Below are 19,443 nucleotides of genomic sequence, written 5' to 3'. Positions count from 1 at the left end.
TTGGAGTAAGAAAAAGATAACTTGTAAAAGTAGAGTAAAAAAAAAAAAAAGAAGAGTAAGAGCAAAAGATAACTTGAAAATGTCTATATACTCTTCCTCTGCTACCTTAATCCTTTGATGGCAAGCAAAGGAATAATCAGCCCATTGTTATATACAGCAATAAATATGTATGAATGATTTACAATTAAAAACTGCATGTGTTTTCAATCTTTGTGCATAATTAGACCTTCCATCAAATAAAAGCATTTACACCAAATTACAAGCAAGAGGAGTGAAGGTAATATATAACTTGAACATATCTCAAAAAGCAAAGCCTATCCATGTCTGCTTTGTACTCAAACTAAGCTTGACAAAAACAACAGCTAACTAGAAAGAGCAATCAGATTGCAGACCCTCGTCAGGACATGTTTTCAGTGGTTTTTAAGGCTTTTATGTTAAAACAAATATGGCGTCCGAACCACGTGTCCGATGACGTCATCATCATTTATTTATTTTTTTCCACCACCAATTTATCCCGAGATGACGCTCAATAAATTTCATCTTGATCGAATGAAGTTTTGTACTTGTCAAATTATGATGTCATAATGGAGGCACCTAATTATCATTAACATATTTTATTCCCCATGGAGAGTTCTTTACAATGAGCCATGTCTCAATTTTTGCTATGCAGCGCTTTCGGAGATACAGAGGTGGAAAATGTTTCAGTTTTTCCAAAATGGTGCCAATACCACGTGACCTATGATGTCATAATTATCATTAAAGAAATTATACAGGTGGAGTTGCACCTATAGTGAAAATTTTCCTGTCAATCATGTTGCAGTTGCAAGATCAATGGTTGCAGAGAAAATCATGTTTATTCTGCGAGGACAAACAAACAAAGAAACAGACAGACAAAATAAAATATCACTCGTAGAATGACACTTCGCAAAAGAGAACAAAGCAGAATGGCACTCAGTAGATGAGTAGAGCATCCTTTTGACCTCACAAATAATTGGTGGTTGAATTCTGTGACCTGATATGCAAATCGCCTTCAAAATTTAAGTGAATCGGATGAAAATTGACAATTTTAGAAATTTGGCCTATGATGACCTTTTGGCCTATGTTGACCTCAAAAATAGTTGGTGGTTGGTTTCAGTAAGCTGATATGCAAATCCTATTCAAATTTCAAGTCAATTGGATGAAAATTGAGGATTTTAGAAATTCGAAAAAGTGGTTGACCTTAGGCCTATGTTGACCGTATGACCTATGTTGACCTCAAAAATAGTTGGTGGTTGAATTCAGTTAGTTTATATGTAAATCCTATTCAAATTTCAAGTCAATCAGATGAAAATTGAGGATTTTAGAAATTTGAGAAAAGGTGGTGGACCTTTGGCCAATGTTGACCTTTTGACCTCAAAATATATGGGATTTTGTCAGACCAGGAACTCGTCCATTTGGTGAAGTTTCGTGAAGATTGTTTTGAAATTGTGACCTGTAGGCAAGTATAAGTGAGCGGCCAGACAAACAAACACACAAACTGGAGTGATCAGCATACTTGTCAAAAATGTTTTTTTTGCCAAGTAACAAATGGACTCAAATGCAATACCCTCTCCTCAGGCGAGGGTAAAAAGGCAAAAAGAAAAACATTCATTTTAAATCAGTTTTCTCTGTATTCTCATAATAAAGAAGAACCACCTTTGGAGGCCATTTTTCCCCACAGAGCAGGGGTTGGCCTTTTTCGGGCACCGTGGTCCCCTTTTTGAAGCAATGTTTTATGGCCGGATGCCCTTCCTGCCGCCAACCCTGTTAGTCACCTCGTGCGACACACAGGGAATTACCAGTGAACTGGTACTCAATTTGCCGACCTCAGAAGGATGACAGGCTGAGGCTGAGTCAACCCCCCCTGGTGATCGACCGGGATTCGAACCTAGGATCCTAGGTATCCCAAGCCAGCACCCTAACCACTAAGCCAACACCTGGCTTCTCATATTCTCATAATAAAGGTTTGTTGAAAATTTGATGACAAAAGCTCAAATGGTAAACTAGAAAGCTCATGTGGCATGGCGAATGGGCTAATAAGGCCTATTTTTACTTACTGTGACTTTGCCTTTTGACATTTTAACCCAATTATGATCAATTGGTGTTCTCCATATAAAGTCAGACCCCGCTATTCGCGGTTTCACAATTCACGGCATTTTCCAGGAATGTATCCCCCGCAAATAGAGGGGTCCGACTGTACTCATAATAATGGTTTGTTGAAAATCTGATGAGAAAAGCTCAAATGGAAAAAAGGTTACGGCCTGGACAAACAAACACAGAAGCGATTGCAAAACTCTGTCTCTAGCTGGGCAGGGGACAGGCTAACTATGGGTGTCAATAAAATAAGGGCTTCCAATTGCGGTTACCAATTATGGACAAAGTGAGCAGAACTCACCTAACAGTTATCTGACAAAGTGATCAAATCAAAACGACGGATATTTGCCACTGCTGCGGTGTTTAATAATTTTCACACTCAGAAATGTAGTCAAAACAGTTGAGGACAGATGCACATTTGAATAATGAAACACATATTTCGAATTTGTTCTCCATTTGGCAAATGGACTCTCCTCCTCGAGCCCCAATGACCGATACACATGTTTCAGTGCAAGCCCAAGAGGATGTGAGATAAAAATATGGAACAGTCAATGAAAAGGCTATAAATGCCTGTATTAAAAATCGTTACTTATTGAAGGAGCAGAAACAATCGCTTATAAAAAAACAAAACTCAGCATTTGACTCTGAGCACAGCCCCCAGTAGAACGGCACTCAGTGGACTGCATACCTCCACCAGACTGATGAGTCTACGTTTTGTAACCCAAGGATAGGCCAAATCTGCATCCGTACCTTAACCAAAATCTAATCGGCGAGTTCTTGTCAACTACCCAACTCATTCACCAAGTTTTGTCATAATCCGTCCACAACTTTTTGATATATCGTTTTTTGGCCCTTTCACTCAATGGTGAAGAATCACGTAAAACTTTTCACATCTGGATCAAATGTTCACCAAAATCGATTCAATTCTCCAGTGAAAACATAACCTCCGTCCACTTTCGGTGATGGAGGTAAAACAAGAATCTCGTGAGTGTCTCAGCAGAATGCCATGACGTCATCAAACATGGCTAAAGCTTTGATAAAAGTCCACTTTCGACTTGGCTGAAAGGAATAAAAGGAGCAGCTGAAAATAAATTTGGGTGCCACAGGTAGAATTGCAAGACTGATAATTATGCCTAGTTTTGTTGACAATGCCTGAAGTGGTGAGAGAGATATGGAACTACATAGACAGACAACGTTTATAGATCATCTTACTATAATTCACCAAATGTCTGTCTGTCTGTCTGTCCGTTCCCAGGTACCGCAAAAACGACTGAACCGATCGCAACGAAATTTTGGGTGGGTAATCCTGGGACCCCTGGAGTAAAATAGGCTATATTGTTTTTCCAATTTCAGCTTTGGTCTCCAGCATTTTCAGGTTTGGACTCGAGCCTAACGTTATTGTCCCGGGTACCGCAAAAACAGCTGCACCGATCGCAACGATACACCTCCATGCCCGTGGGATTCCCACGGGTGACTCCACTAGTTATGCTAATATAATGGTGCAATATGCCATTAGAATGCTTTAATGTCACCTTTTGCCAAGACCCAGCTGACCTTCATTCAGCTTTACCACCCCTTTCCTTTCTAAATATTACGACCATCACCAGTTGGGTTTTTGAGGATAACCCCAATGACACCAAGAATATGGAAACAATATGTGATTTATGCGGGATACAAAGGATTTTGGATCATTGATGCCGCTTAAGATTGGATGACAATAAGTAGGCCCACAATGAAATATTATTGCACAAAACCTCAGCTAGTGGCATAGATGTTAAACTGCGAAACTAAAACAAGTTAAATCAACGTTAAAGTGTGTTAAATTAGTGGTGGAAATGCCTATAAGGTTTGTAGCTAATAGCACAATTAAACGAACAGTTAGTAGGACCTTTGGGAACAAAAATGAATGTGAAAGCTTGCAAAAACTCTGATGATGTTATCATTTCAATTTCCATCACAATCAAAGAAAATTTTAGCTTTTTTGCCCATAATTTTACATCTTAAAGATCCATAGATTATGTGAATTAATACATCCACCACCAAAGGTGGATGGAGGTTGTGTTTTCACCCCTGTCTGTTTGTTTGTCTGTCTGTATGTCTGTGAACAAGATGTCTCAAAAAGTTGTGGACGGATTTGGCCAAAATTTGGTGCAGAGGTAGCGTATGTGACAAGGACGAAATGATTAGCTTTTGGTGAAGATCCGGATTCGGCCAGCAGATTTTTTAAAGTGATTCTTCACCATTAGGAGACAGGGCTAAAAATGATAAATAGTAGGATAACTCAAAAAGTTACGGACGGATTCGGACAAAACTTGGTGGACCGATTGGGTGTGTGACAAGGACGAATCGATTCGATTTTGGTGAAGATCTGAATATGGATTCAGATACAAGAATTAATTAATTATTAAGTGATTCTTCACCATTGAGAAAAATGAATGAATGAATGATCGTTTTAAGGCCATTTTCCCCGCTAGAGCGGGGGTTAGCCTTGCGGGCTCCATGACAATCATGGTTCCCTGTTTGAGGCAATGTTTTTATGGCCGGATGCCCTTCCTGTCTTCACCACTGAGAGATCGGGCGAAAAGCGATATATATAACATGATATTTAAAAAAAGTTATGGACGAGTTATGAATAAACTAGGTGGACGAGTTGGTTCGGTGACAAGAACAAGCCGATTAGATTTTGGTTCAGGTCCGAATCCAGATTTGGCCCATCAGTGGGATGCAAAACGTAAACTGTTCAGCCTGGTCAAGGTATTCGCTCTACCGAGTGCTGTTCTAGTTTAAAAACTGTTATTAGTTCACTTTTGGTCACATTTGATGGGTTTCTTTGACAATACACTTGATTTACAGCATGCTTTTCTCGACTGCCTTATTTAAAGAAGATTGCACATTTGCAATGAAATATGTTTCATCAAATATTCTTCGTCAAATATTCATTAAGTCAGAGATGTTCAAAATGAAAGATTTAATTGATATTTTCTTCTCACCTTGAGATTAACGGTGAACACAAGGTTGGTACAAACAAGGACTCCAAGCATCCAGTGGCCAAAAACCTAAACGATGAAAGGAGAACACACCAAATTTTCACATCAACTCCAACCAAATGTCCAAACCAGATTCTGAACATATGACGATTCAAAATTCAAGGCATGTCAACACCATAAACAATAAACAAGGGACTATTTGTGTGAATCTTACAGATACTGAGGTAGCCAAGATAAGTTTCCTGAAGATCCAGGTCATCTGACTCACCTGTCCGTAATACCGTGACGCAATGCTATCTCCCAGCAAAAGCAATGAACCAAAGAAGAAGATGAAGGCGTGGTACAAACCGTGCAGGGTCCAGCCTATAAAAGGCCGCCACGCCAATAATGCGTTCTTCGATATCTTCCTGTGGGACACGGTGTGGTAGAAAATATCACTGCACCTTTCGAGGTATCAATTTTGCAAAACATTTCACATCAATCGCAGGGTAAGCATTTACCTGTACAAAATGGGGAAATTTTGTAAGGTACTCATGGTCTGGTATTGCTCCAAAAGCCCATAGGCAAGTATGGGCAAGGATGTAAAGCAGAGGTTGTAGATCATTAGGTACGCACTGTCATACAGCGTCTGCCAAGACAGGACAAACATTGTAAGGTTTCCAAAAGAGGCTCTTTCACAGTGGCTTTATCTACTATAAATGGATGAGTTAATTGTGTGTGTTTGAGTGCGTGTGATGCATACTTTTTGTCTATTAATTGCGTACTATTGAAATGCACCTTTTAACCCTTTAGACTGCTGAGACCCCTAAGACCTTGGAAGACCCTTTAACACTTGAGACCCAAAAGACCACAAGGACCCCAAATATCCCGAGGACCCAAACGTCCCAGATGACCAAAAAGTTCCCAAGGACCCAAAACACCCAGATGACCCAAAAGTCCTTAATGACCCAAAAGTCCCCAAGGACACAAAAAGTGCTTGATGACACAACAGTCCCTGAGGAACCAAAAGCCCCCAAGGATCCAAAAGACCCAGATAACCCAAAAAGTTAGTGATGACCCAAAAGTCCCCAAGGACCCAAAATACCCAGATGATCCAAAAGTCCTTAATGACCCAAAATAACCCAAAAAGTTTTTGATGACCCAAAAGAACCAGGAGTCTCCGAAGGACCCAGATGACGCAAACATCCTTAATGACCCAAAAAGTCCTTAATGACCGAAAAGTTCCCGAGGACCCAAAAGACCCAAAAGTCCCCAAGGACCCAAAAAGTGTTCACCACTAAAACACAAATAAAGTGCAAATATATATGCTTCAAATGAGATTAAGCAACAACTTTTATACTATTAAATAAATGAACAGGATTATAAGCAATTAATTTAACACATGTGGGGAAAATTACACGCCCAGACCAGGAATTGAACCCAGGTCCTCTGGAAAACCGTACCAGTGCTCTGCCCCATCTGAGCTATCTGGGCAACTCTGACTGAGCATGTAATTTTCCCACACATATGATTGCCACTCTCTTTCCGTCAATGCTTCCGGGGCACTCGCTGCCAACCATAGGATCACCAACGGCCTGAATACGAGAGGGTCTTCCTCCAATGGAGGGACAAGTTCATGTCTGCTAATTATGTTAAATTAATGAGTTGTAATCCTGTTCCTTTGTTTGTTTCTACGCCCCCTGTGGTGTTTGTAATAGCGGACATGGATTTGTGCATGTCCATGGCGCACCATCGACTTCGCTCTAGTTCGATTTGTAGATGTACTACAATATAACTGAGCAAAAAACAATTATTATAATAAATAAAAAGTAGAACAAAAACAAAATACATTTTACAATAATCTGCTCCAAATACAATTGGGAGTATACTGTATTTTATACATTTTTAAAACTGATATTCAATAACATTGCTGTGGCTGACATCACCTGAAACCCATAATATGAGGGAAATGCAATTCAATCATGGAGCTTTACCTGATGTGAAAAGCCACAATAAAACTGAAACAGAAACTGTGGAGTCATGAAGGCCACATTCTGCAAATATAAGATGCAAAAAGAAGGGGTTACAAAGAATGCTGGAGTGAGGTCCATTTATCAAAACAAAATGCACAAAAATGCAACTGACGTCATCACAGCCCGTCATATCTAATTTGTAGAAGACGTGTGGCCATTCAAGATGAAAAGGAACAAATTAAAAATTTGCATTTTAACAACATAATGCAATGCAATGTTGTTGTGTCGAATGCAGCCTGTGGCTGCTGGTTGCATCATCTCTGAAAGTGCGGCTGTGCCGCTGATGCAGTGCACCTGTTACCAGTTACCTGGTACTCATTTTGCCAACCTCTGAAAGATGACGGTCTGAGTCAACCCACCTGGTGTTATTTCAATGGCACAACAGGGGCTCAAACTCATGACCCTAAGATCTTAAGCCAGCCACCTTAACCGTCAAGCCAACACCAGGCTAGCAATGCAATAAAGAGTCACTTTTGCATGGAAGAACTTTGCTCCAATGAAAGTCAAAATGTATATCTCGATTGCAAATGCACAATGCCTCGCACTCATCGGTATTCATCCTTGGCCCGAGAAAGATAGCATGACCTTATGTGTCGAAAGACACAACGATAACAAGCAAGAGATCACCTGTTTGTTATCAACGCCTTACTGATAAAATGCTGCGTGAAGACAACTTTTTATATCTATCTCTACAGATACCATCTTGAGAGCTCCAGAAATTTACCTCAAGTTGTGGTAAAATTGGTATTTGCAAGCTGTTGCAAGGATTCAGTTACATCACAGTCGAGTGATTTTTCTGAATGCATTAACTGATCCACTTAAACATTTCTTATATCATTACAATAAAATTGATTTCACCAACATATGCATCGACTCCAATAGATATGCATTAGGGGATTAGGAGGAGGGGAGGAGGGTAAGCATGAATAATTATATTGAGAAAAGTAATAAAATGGATGGGGATAGGGGAGAGAAGGGAAGGAAGAGGTGTGTCGAAAGAGAGGAAGAAGAAAGGAGAGGAGGTTGAGAGAAGAAACAGTCACAAGAGAAAGGGGAGGGGAATATGGCAATAACATTTGGTTTCAGGGTATATTCTACTTTTTTATACTTTATTTTGACTGTACAACAAACCCAAAATCTTAATTTTAAATATTGATCTGGTTAAGGGTTAAAAGTTAGAAAGATTAGAAAATTTGAAAATGGTTATAGCACCTGCTCTGAGTCTGGGAGGTCAGTGGGTTCAAACCCCGAACAACACATGTTCAGACCAAGCCTGTACATAATCCGTATATTTTGCTAAACGTACACACGGTCCGTTCATTGACGTGTGCACGTGTAAACGTTTAAATCTACCAAGTTACTACAAAAAACATTTAGTCCAAGTAAGTTAAATATTTCTCCAAGAGCAATTAGATTATGTTAAACAACAACAACAACAACAACAACCGGGAAATGTAGTAATTATGTTCCATTTATTTCGCAGCTTTAACTGACGAATTAATCCGTATTGAGAAAGAGTAAAGAAGAACTGAATGAGAGAGTAAAGCGGCATGTACCATACATAAAAATTTAAGTTTTTAACTCAACTGGACTATGTCCAGCTGAGTTTTTGTCGACACCCAGTGTCCGTCGTCCGTCTGTCTGTCTGTCTGTCTGTCGTCTGTAAACAATTCGACGTCTTCGCTCTAAAAGTCACAAATATTGATTTAATTTGATGAAACTTGTTATGCAGCATCTTTAAGACAAACTAGTTTGGGATTGCATTTGGGCGTTGTACGCCCAAAAATGGGCGCGGCAGGGCGGCCATATTGAAAAATCAATTTTTGTCATATATTTTTAGCACATATAAACTATATAGTTTGTGGTTCTATTATGCATATTCTAACCATATTGATATAGACCAGTTGAGTTCAGGTTCCCTGGAACCTCTATTTTTTTTTAAAGTGGCATAGCAGATGTGTGCTTATTATTATACACCTGTTATCTTACTCGACCGGCATGCCAGACAGCTGTTTGTTTCTGATAAAAAAAATAAGAAAAACATTAAAATTTTATTTTAAAGGCTGTATATATAAAAACAAGTCCAAAAAGTTTTAATTAAAACAAAAGCCGCGTCGATGTTACACAATGCCTAGATGCAGCTGTGCCTATAACGTCAATGTTATAGGCACAGGACATTCCTATTGATTCGATTACTTGATGTTATTTTTGTGCAAAGTGAAAATATATCTCGGCAATTTCCCGTGTGTGGCGACGAATTTTTAATATATCTCGGCATTTTCCCGTCTGTTATTTCAGGCGGTGTATGACTGACCATGCCGCGATTTAAAAAATATATATCTCGGCAATTTCCCGTGTGTGGCGACACGTGAACGAAGCTATGCTCCTCTCTCCACATTATTGTGACGACGTATAAATTAAATATTTCAGTGACGATTGTCATTAAATGGACGAATTTTTAATATATCTCGGCATTTTCCCGTCTGTTATTTCAGGCGGTGTATGACTGACCATGCCGCGATTTAAAAAATATATATCTCGGCAATTTCCCGTGTGTGGCGACACGTGAACGAAGCTATGCTCCTCTCTCCACATTATTGTGACGACGTATAAATTAAATATTTCAGTGACGATTGTCATCAAATGGACGAATTTTTAATATATCTCGGCATTTTCCCGTCTGTTATTTCGGGCGGTGTATGACTGACCATGCCGCGATTTAAACATTATATATATCTCGGCATTTTCCCGTCTGTTATTTCGGGCGGTGTATGACTGACCATGCCGCGATTAAAAAAAAAAAAATCTCAATGGACTTGAAGTTACAGGCCTTTGAGAATTCATTTCGTTCTATAAAGGGCAACTTTCATCGGATTTTCTTCCCGTTTTTTTTCAACCGAGTCTAAAACTATGTTAGCGACTGTGAAAAATGAAATGATATATCGAATTTGATTTGAAATAAAACTGTGTGAGAGAGGAAGACACCACGGGCCTACAAAACAGGCCTCAAAGCTATGCGAGTTAATAAAATGGTGGATATTTGTTTATATGAAGCCTCTCCCAGAATGGGTGGAGCTATGGTTCCCAGAATGGGTGGAGCTTTGAGGTTTTGTCTTCTCTGCAAGAACAAGAAGAAGAACAAGAAGAACAACAACAACAACAGCAGAGGGCACTCTATGACCAGCGTCTGCGACACGGCTAAAAATTCCCAAAGGTTAGCACAGTTGTCTTATACACTACCGTATTTAGCATGCCCAAGCATAGTACTGCAAAACTGGTGGACTTTGGAAGCAATAATAAGACGATTTGAGTTCGTCAGTGTTCAAGTATTTTATTAAATTGAAATAAAATAAAGATTTTGAAGGTCGTATAAAATAATTAATTCCGGAAGTTTAACGCAGTTGATGCAGTGCCCATTACACCACCTTATTTGACACGTCACATTAGTTATTCGTGCCTGTTATTTGGGTTATTTTATGACGTCCTTAAAACAGTAAGTTTCCTGTTTTGAAAGATTTGAAATTTTGTTTGACTGCCAGGCAGGCAGAGTTAAAAAAAATAAATAAATAAAATCTCACTCGTATCTGTGCATGTGCGATTGGGCCACATTAAGAGCGAAAGCACTGCTAATCTACAGGTTCGTTTTCCCATTTGTGTTCAAAATATAACATTCAATTGAAACAAGTTCCTCAATCATAAACTGATAAGATGACCAAAACTGATAAGAAGGACCAGACATGACCCAATTGCTTAACCCTGCTTTTCGCTTCATGTGTGTGGGGTAACAAGCAAAACAGGGTAGCACTCACCAGCGGCATCCTCACAACCATGACATTAGCAATGCAGACCAAGACAGTGTATTTTTGAAGCAGCTTTGTGCTCAGGGCATATTGGGTCATTGAGCCATGGGTTTCCCCTCACCAGCTCTATCAATTTCTCAACTTCTTCAGCACAGAGAAGACCGTCTTGGCAATGTTCTCGATTTGTCCATCTCTGGTCTAGTCATGTCCTACTCCAAATGTTTAAGCTATTCCTTAACATGGAGCGAAAGTATGACGTCAATTCCAAGAATTCCCCATCTGGTGGATATTGCAGATATGGTTTCAATCGCTACATTGTGCAATCGGAATAATCGCATCCGTATCCACGTCTGAACATATGTGAACACAAACATTGAAAACGATTGAATGTGATGTTTATCGTATTAATGTGCAAGGGAACATAACTTAGAGCAATTACATATTGGTCTGATGCGTTTTCAACTTTACAAACGTCAAAGGTCAAATCCATGATTGACCCAAAATGTTAGTTTTATTTGATTGCCAAGTCTTTTTTATTTATTTAACCAATCCCGTCAACACATGGCACAAACATACCTCGCCACGGCTCCTACAGAAAACAAAAAGTCAATATTGAAAGTTTAAATGTCAAAATTGGTTGCAAAAGGAAAGTTTTGGCCTATGATGCCTTTGCATTGTATCCAATCCAAAAAGCAATTGGCAATATTGTCCCAAATGATAACCCCCGACAGACATTGCTCGAGTGGTCTTGCTTTTGATTACATATAGGTCAAAGGTCACGATTTATGGCCGCTATGACAGTTTGTACCATAGCATTTGTTCGTTGTATTCCTTGATAAGGAGTGTAACAAATATTTGAGGTCAAATTACTTTCAGGAGACTATTCTCTGATTTAATATTGTTACGTTTGTGGGGGTAGATGATGGAATCCCATAGTAAAGGTAGGACTGTATAATTATAGCATGGACCGTGGACGCGTAGGAGACATCTCAATGTATTTAAGTAGGGAAACTGGAGCTTAAGATTGTTTATGTGTGTTCTCACGAGGGGTGAAGCTGTGTTAACTAGTAGGGATAAGGTTAGTTTTCCCCAGTATGTGGTTTCCCTTTGTCGCTTTCTCTATGTTTTTACAATAACTAGGCCGGCCATGCAAAACTTCCATTAAACCACAACAACCGCCGACAAAACCCGAACATTGCCGATCGGCAAGTAAGCCCCGCCTTAATTAACACTCACGCCAAGCAAAGCCAGCAGGCCATGCCCCCAGAGTGGTATGAGGGGCGTGGAGGAGCAGAGCTGGCAGGCCATGCCCCTGAGCTCGCGATTGGTCGGGGTGACGTCAGAGGAGAGAAGGTTCGAGAGGAGTGGGAGGAAGAAGAGCGCGTCTTGCTCGAGCTCTCTCGGTGTGGATTTTTGGGGAGAAACGGACGTTGGTGGAGGAGCTGCGTCTTTTCTTTTGTGTGTGCGCCTGAGAGAATCTCTGCCGAATCGGCAGGATTTTTAGGGGTTTCTTGGATACTGCTGATGTCGTGGTGGACTGGGTCCGCGTTGTGCTTTCCCGGACAGCAGAGGGACATGAAAGAGGACCGCCCTCACATTCACGTTTGTGGTGTGGTGGAGTGTGACTGCACGGCCATTTTGTGAGCTTCCCACACGGTGGGATCGAGCTTCAACAACCATCAAGCTCCTAAAAGTCCATGTTGAGGCCAAAGCCGAGTGCAGGCCGGCTAAAGGAATTTTATTTTATCTTTCCCCTTGTCGGTATTTGAGTCTGCTGGTGAGGTACCTCAGTTAGAATTTTAGTTTTGTTACGTCAACCTTATTTCAACATTTTCATCTTACATTAACTTTCATTAAATTATTTGTTGAATTTATTTGTTGTGTTCGTTTATTCGTTGTGGGTTCGGGAATAAACGCGTGTGCTTCCATTCAGGTAAGCGCTTTGTTTCCTTTAACCCGCGCGCAATGAACCAACTGCCAATTTCAACTACTCGCCTCGGAATTAAGGTTTCGGTTATTCGTCCGAAGCTGGTGTTCATTGGCTACGGACAGGACAATATTATTGCAACTGGAGTTTTGGCTATTGCAACCCTAATTCAGGTTGAAAATGCTCTCAACTTCCACATTTTGAACTGGTCTTAATACAACTTGTGGCTGCAATTATACAGACTTGGCATTTAATATGGAATATTTTTTTTGTGGGGGTGAACTTACTTTTCAAGATGATTTAGAACCAAAAGTTCATTGGAATTATGTTGAAATTATTCTAGATTTTGTTAATGTGACCTTTAAAAGAAACAAAAACCACATTTGACATTTTGAAGCTAATAAATTGATCCTTGAAAGTGATGTAAACTGATATCGAACTCAATTCACGGACAGTACTGTGTTAAACGTCTGTACGTTTTCCAGAAGTATCTCTTTATTCTGCACATTAGCCAAAAAAAATTTCAACAAAAACAAAAGCTAAATTATGACTGGGATTACTGACAGTAAAATTACAGTTCAGTACTTCGTGTAACCCCCACGAGCATTCAGGAGAGCACGTACACGTAGAGGCATACTGTTCACGAGATTTGCCAAGGTTTGGACAGGAATCGCTTGCCATGCAGTGACAATAGTCTGCTGCAATTCACGCACAGAGGTCGGCTGCTGGTCCAAGTTGTCGATTTGACGCGTTAATTCTGCCCACAAGTTCTCTATCGGATTCATATCCGGGGACATGGCAGGCCACTCCATATGCTCTACACCACGGTCAGCAAGAAAGTGTAGGATCATGCGAGCACGATGAGGCCGGGCATTGTCATCTTGGAAGACAAAGTTTCCTCGAAAGGCTGCACGAGCAAATGGAAGCAATGTTTCTTCCAGAATGACCCTGTACTTGAACTGGTTCAGGTTTCCATTCAGAACAACCAGGTCAGTTTTGCCCCCTGCATGAAAAGCAGCCCAAATGGTCACCCCACCACCTCCAGCTTGGACTCTTAGGCATTTTTAAATCTTCGTTGTGGGCTTCATGCACTTGTCTGCGCACTCGGACGCGGCCATCTTGACGATAGACCAGAAATCTAGACTCGTCACTGAAGGTCACGTTATTCCAGTGTCCTGGGTGCCATTGACGGTGCTCTCTGGCCCACTGCAATCGGCGCTGGCTGTGTTGTCTGGTCAGGCGTGGCTTTCTCAGGGGACGCCTGGCACGATAGCCTGCTTGAACCACTCGTTGGTTTTCTAGCCTTCTGGATACAGGCACATTTGTCAGTTGCTGCCACTCAGCCCTAAGCCAATTAGGTGACTTGGTACGGCCATTGCAGACTAATGTACAGCTGGCGATCATCTCTCCTTGTAGTTCTGCGTGGACGTCCTGGCCTCGGTATTGGAGTAGGGACACCCCTCTGAGCATTTCGTTTCAGGATCTTTGACACCTGACCTTGAGTGATGCCATACTGCCGAGCAATAGCACACTGTTTCATGCCAGAATTTCGTAAAGCCACCACTCCATGACAAACAGCATTGTCAAGTTGACGGACCATCTCCAGAGGAAGCGGCAATAACTTTTGTAGACGTGCAGCAGTTGTTTTCCACTAACACAGAACGCAACAACCCTTATATACCCGATTGTGAAGCCAATCGTCAAATGTACATGTCCTTACATTTTGTCATGCCACCTGTGATATAATCCTGTTATTGACTTCTTGCTGCGAAAGACAATCAGTGACATGGTTTTTTCAACAAAGACATCACCGAAGGGTAAAAGAAACTCACCAGATTGATATATTGAGTTCAGAAAGTAAACCCAAGTCAAGAAAAAAAAAAAGATTCCATATTAAATGCCAAGTCTGTAGTTATTCATTTTTCTTGACATTGTTGTTTGTTTGTTTTTTTAAGAAAGGCAACATGTGAGATCAAGGTAATGACACCTACTTCACATTTCACAAAGTGCGTTTTTCCTGACACTTATCATTATGAACTAGCAAACCTTGTAGAAGAAGTACTGCACAAGGTGAGAGATCCGTTGGTAATACAGGTGACCATGAACAAGCAGCAGGCGAGGGAGGCAGCTAAACCTTGGAAGTGCAAAATCACTGTTCCTTGCTGCTTGACGGCCTTCAGATCCCACAATGCCTGGAATGGAAGTATGCAAGACTTTTTTCAACATCAAAATAACCACCAAAAATCATGGTTATAGACAATTTGTTATACCTCTATACTATAGTCCCTCACTGCAGCTTGCATAAATACACCCCAATAAACAAACAGAATAAAATACAATAACCTGATTGTGCCTTTAATAGGACCTGACAAAGTCATAAGCTCCCCGAAATGAACCTAAGAGAAATACCAAGCACTTCTCTAACTATACAGCTACAACAATTCAGCTTACAAAGCGTTGTGATGATCACAGTGTAGTCATTGCTGTCACTAATCTTGTCAAATCAGCTCTTTTATTTGCAAACGAATAATTAATTGATCAATCTCTTGAAATCTGATCAATTTAAAAACTGTGCGACAGACATTCACTTTGCAGTCATGAGATTCTATATCCTTCATTGTAAGCACGCACTGTTGTTACCTCAGCCCCAAAGGTGAACAGAGGTTATGTTTTACCCGTCTGTCTGTCTGTTTGTTTGTCTGTTTGTTTGTTTGGTAGCAGGATATCTCAAAAAGTTGTGCACGAATTCAGACATAACTTGGTAGAGAGATAGGGTGTATGACGAGGAAGAATTGATTCGATTTTGATGAAGATCCAGATCCGGATTCGCAGACAAGACTTTTTTTTATTTTTACAAGTGATTCTTCAACATTGAGAAATAGGGCCAAAAACGATATGCAGTATAGCACGATATCTCAAAAGTGTGGATAGATGACAAAACTTGGTGGATGAGTTGGTTAGATGATAAGAACAAGCCAATTACATTTTGGTTTAGTTCAGCAGAACCGGCCAATCATGAGGTATGTGCTCCACCGAGTGCCGTTCTAGTTTCACCTGAGTTTCTGACAACTCTAGACTCTGATTCTGCAATTAGACCGGATGGCATAAATACATGGGTCATTAAGTCCTGATCTGCTGTTCTTGCACATTCTCTTTTTGCTCTATTCACCTTATCATTTGCTATAGATCATCTATCTGCTTGGAAGTCAGAAAACATCATACAATGATATAAAAAGGTGCAAAAACCGATCCCCTTAATGCCAGACTTATGAGCTTACTTCCAATCATCAGCAAGGTCATTGAATCTAGAATCACAGTTGACATGAAATCCTTCCTTTTCTGCAACAACCTTATCTCAGATCATCAATTTGGTTTCAGACCAGGTCGCTCCACCCTGGACATGCTGCTTCGACTCGCATAACAATGGAGGCCCTCAATGTCAGTCATGAGATGAGGGCTGCCTCTCTAGCTAGACACATCTCGAGTTTTCGATACAGTCAAACATTTGGGTCTCACTATCAGTCATAATCTTTCTTGGAAGACCACACCTCCAAGTTGGCCTTCAAAGCCAGTTGCCGAATGGGCATCTTCCATCACGCAAACTCCTTCCTTGGCACACTTGAAGTCTTATCCAACTACAAGGCCTTCATCCACAACATAACGAGTACTGCTCTCCACTGTGATCTGACGCCCCTGCTCCACAACTTGCTCAGCTTATCGCCATAGAAACCAAGGCATTCAAGACCATAGGAATCTCCCGCGATGAAACTGAGTCTCTGGGGTTATCAAGGTCACATCATGGACAGGTCGATTGTCTCTCTGCCTTCTCCCACCTCCTTTCTGGTCATGCACTCTCTGCTCTTTCCATGCTTTGTCCCCCTCATCACCTAACCCCCAGATTTCTGCAGGGGTGCAAGCAGTCTGCGTTCTAGTGAAACTATCGAAATCCAGAATCACTGCTAACCTCCACTCATTCCTTCCTCTTTTATCCCACCCGTGGAACCAACTCTGCAGCCACTTCAATCTTATTTTTCCCTCGAGGGCCTCAAGACAGCTGTTCACAACCCTCTCAGATCATCCCATCCATGACCAGGATATTTTGTACCCAAGCTAACCCTCCCAAAACCCAACTCCTTCCAAGTTTCCATTTTTTTTTCTTCCTGATAGTTTGTGGCTGTATCCATCTTGTTCACCCACTAGCACTCATTCTTCCGATGCATCCTTTTTTTCAAATCTTCCTCTATTTTTGTCACTCATACCTGCTGTTTGTGTTCCCCAAATCTCTTTCTACTGTACCTTTTGTTCCGTTACCCCCTGATCCATTATATGTTCTCGCTCCTCAACAAGCCTTAATAGTGTATACAAAATAAAAACCGATCAACAACTAGAATCTACAATTGGATTTTGTGTTTATGTTTGAATTATATAAATTGTGTCCCATCCCCGAACATGCCGCACAACCCTTTCTTCCTCCAAGGTTAGTGGGTTTCAATAATTGTAGGCAGAAGGAGGAGGAGGAGGAGGGCAAACACTCTGCATTATATATGGACAATAACTTAGTTGATTGTTCATCATGTCATGACAGATTACCATCAAATTCGTCCAAGGTCAACGTGCACTTGTATCACATGGTGTAGCAGTGGTAATACCAATATAAATTTTCCAATTTTAATATAAATTGATTCACCTGTCTGGAAAAGTGTACAAACTACCACTATTAAGAAAAATTGATCACCTAGAGGAAAGGCTTAATCATCACCATGGGCTCAAACGTTTTGACCACTGAATGGTTTTCATTAAAAAAAAACTTTTGAAACATCACACCTCAGCCGCACCTCTTTGGGATTGCTCTGGGGGTGCCTTTCATGTTTTTTTTATTTTTGGATACAAGAACGAGGCTCGTGTAAGAGGTAATATTAATCACAAAAACAAACAAACAAAAGGACACACAAAACATACAATAAAGGGAGCGGGAGACAAGATGGGGAGAGAGAGGGAAGCACACAAGCACAACAGCAGAGAACAGGGACATCGGGAGATCTGTGGGAGGGAGAGAGCTTTGGGGAGGCGGCATGGAAGGGGAGGGGGAAGGGGGAATTCTTGCATTTTTTTTCTTGTAAAAAATTCATCTTTTCATTTCAAAATTTCATTTCTTGCAAAATTCATTCTTGCATTTGGTAGTTTATTAGGTTATCTATGTCGCTATACAAGTACTTTTTCCCCAAAGTTTCATAAACCCCATTACCCCAGCTCACCCACTCCAACATGTGCCTCTTGAATCATCCCCACATCGTTGGCTCCGTCACCAATGGCTAATGTCACGGGTTTAGAGGGTAGATCCTTCACAAAGCGCACCACCTACCAATCACACCATGGAAACAACTTCACAAGAAAATTCCACGAGGCAATTGATTAAATATGGGTGAGCAATGTGATCATGAATAAATAAAAAAGGAGGGAATGAATTTGAAAAGAGAGGAAAGAACATGAAACCTCAGCTTTCTGCAGTGGAGCCATGCGACAACACAGCACAGTGTCAACTCGTGTGCTGAGCTGACTGAAGAGTTCACTATGAAGATTAATGAGCACACCGAGACGTGCTCCCGATACCACTAATGCATGCTCCCGGTGAGGGTTTGACATGATCCTGTGGTGAAACAAATACATCATGTAAAACTATATAAGGACTTGGTTTGAAAGGACACAAAGAAAGATTGCAAAGAATTGGACTGTAAAGGGAAAATGTCAGAACAAAGGGAAGGAGAGATTCCAATGCAAGAGGTCATGCACTTAAAATACGTTCATTGGAGAGTTGAAAAATTGATCCCCTTACTGGGTAAGTGCTTGTCTCAGGTTATGCTCGAGATGGGGGAAGCCCTCATTGAAAGCAGATTCCACATCAATGAGTTTTGTGCCAGCAGTAAACTGACCACTGGCATAACCCACTGTTACTGCAGTTTCCTGCTTGTCTCCAGTCAATGTCCAAATCCGCATGCCTGCTTCACGGAGCTTCCGCAGAGACTCCTTGACGCCAACCTGCAACCTGGCACAGAATTATCACGACTTCATTAATATGTTCCATTACATTAAGATTCTGTCCGTGGCACCGAATATTCAATAAAAACCAAGAAAACGGAATAAAAATATAAAAACCTCCAAATTGTCAAGAAGGCCTGAAATTCCAAGCATACTCTCATCTTGTCAAAACACTAAGCTGTAATAATCGCATAAGAGAATGAAACAATATATCAGATCGTACAACACATGTTCAACTCGAACGACACTCGGTAGAACGCCGACCTCAGCTAAGCTGAACAGTGTACGTTTTTTAGCCCACTGTTGGGCCGGATCTGCATCCGGACTATTTGTCCCAGTCACACACCAAAATCTAATCAGTATGTTCTTGTCACCCCCCCAACTCATCCACCAAGTTTTGTCATAATCCGTTTACAACAGGTTCAAATATCATGCAATAGAGTATAACATTTTGGCCTGATCCCTCAATAGTAAAGAATGGTTTGAGAAAATTTTTATTTATTTATAGGATCGGGATCCTCATTAAAATCGAACTAACTTGTCCTTGTCACACGCCCAACCTGTCCACC

The 19,443-nt window shown here is 40.8% G+C and overlaps 1 protein-coding gene across 3 annotated transcripts in view; it reads right to left on the bottom strand.

Annotated features, from left to right (window-relative positions):
- Positions 1–19,443, bottom strand: part of LOC137412600 (phospholipid-transporting ATPase IF) — a 145,438-nt gene that overhangs the window by 26,446 nt on the left and 99,549 nt on the right. For all 3 annotated transcript variants that reach the window (XM_068097906.2, XM_078769823.1, XM_068097907.2), the window contains 8 exons: positions 18,672–18,881; positions 18,332–18,485; positions 18,094–18,196; positions 14,885–15,030; positions 7,073–7,132; positions 5,600–5,727; positions 5,368–5,506; positions 5,103–5,168 (listed from right to left, as the gene is read on the bottom strand). In XM_068097906.2, coding sequence (XP_067954007.2) covers positions 5,103–5,168; positions 5,368–5,506; positions 5,600–5,727; positions 7,073–7,132; positions 14,885–15,030; positions 18,094–18,196; positions 18,332–18,485; positions 18,672–18,881 — 1,006 coding nt within the window. The remainder of the gene's footprint in view (positions 1–5,102; positions 5,169–5,367; positions 5,507–5,599; positions 5,728–7,072; positions 7,133–14,884; positions 15,031–18,093; positions 18,197–18,331; positions 18,486–18,671; positions 18,882–19,443) is intronic.

This window comes from Myxine glutinosa, chromosome 1, assembly GCF_964187855.1.
Source record: "Myxine glutinosa chromosome 1, kmMyxGlut1.1, whole genome shotgun sequence".
NCBI classification, from domain to species: Eukaryota; Metazoa; Chordata; class Myxini; order Myxiniformes; family Myxinidae; genus Myxine; species Myxine glutinosa.
The sequence above is the reverse complement of the archived record's forward strand: the minus strand, read 5'-3'. Positions and strand labels throughout refer to the sequence as shown.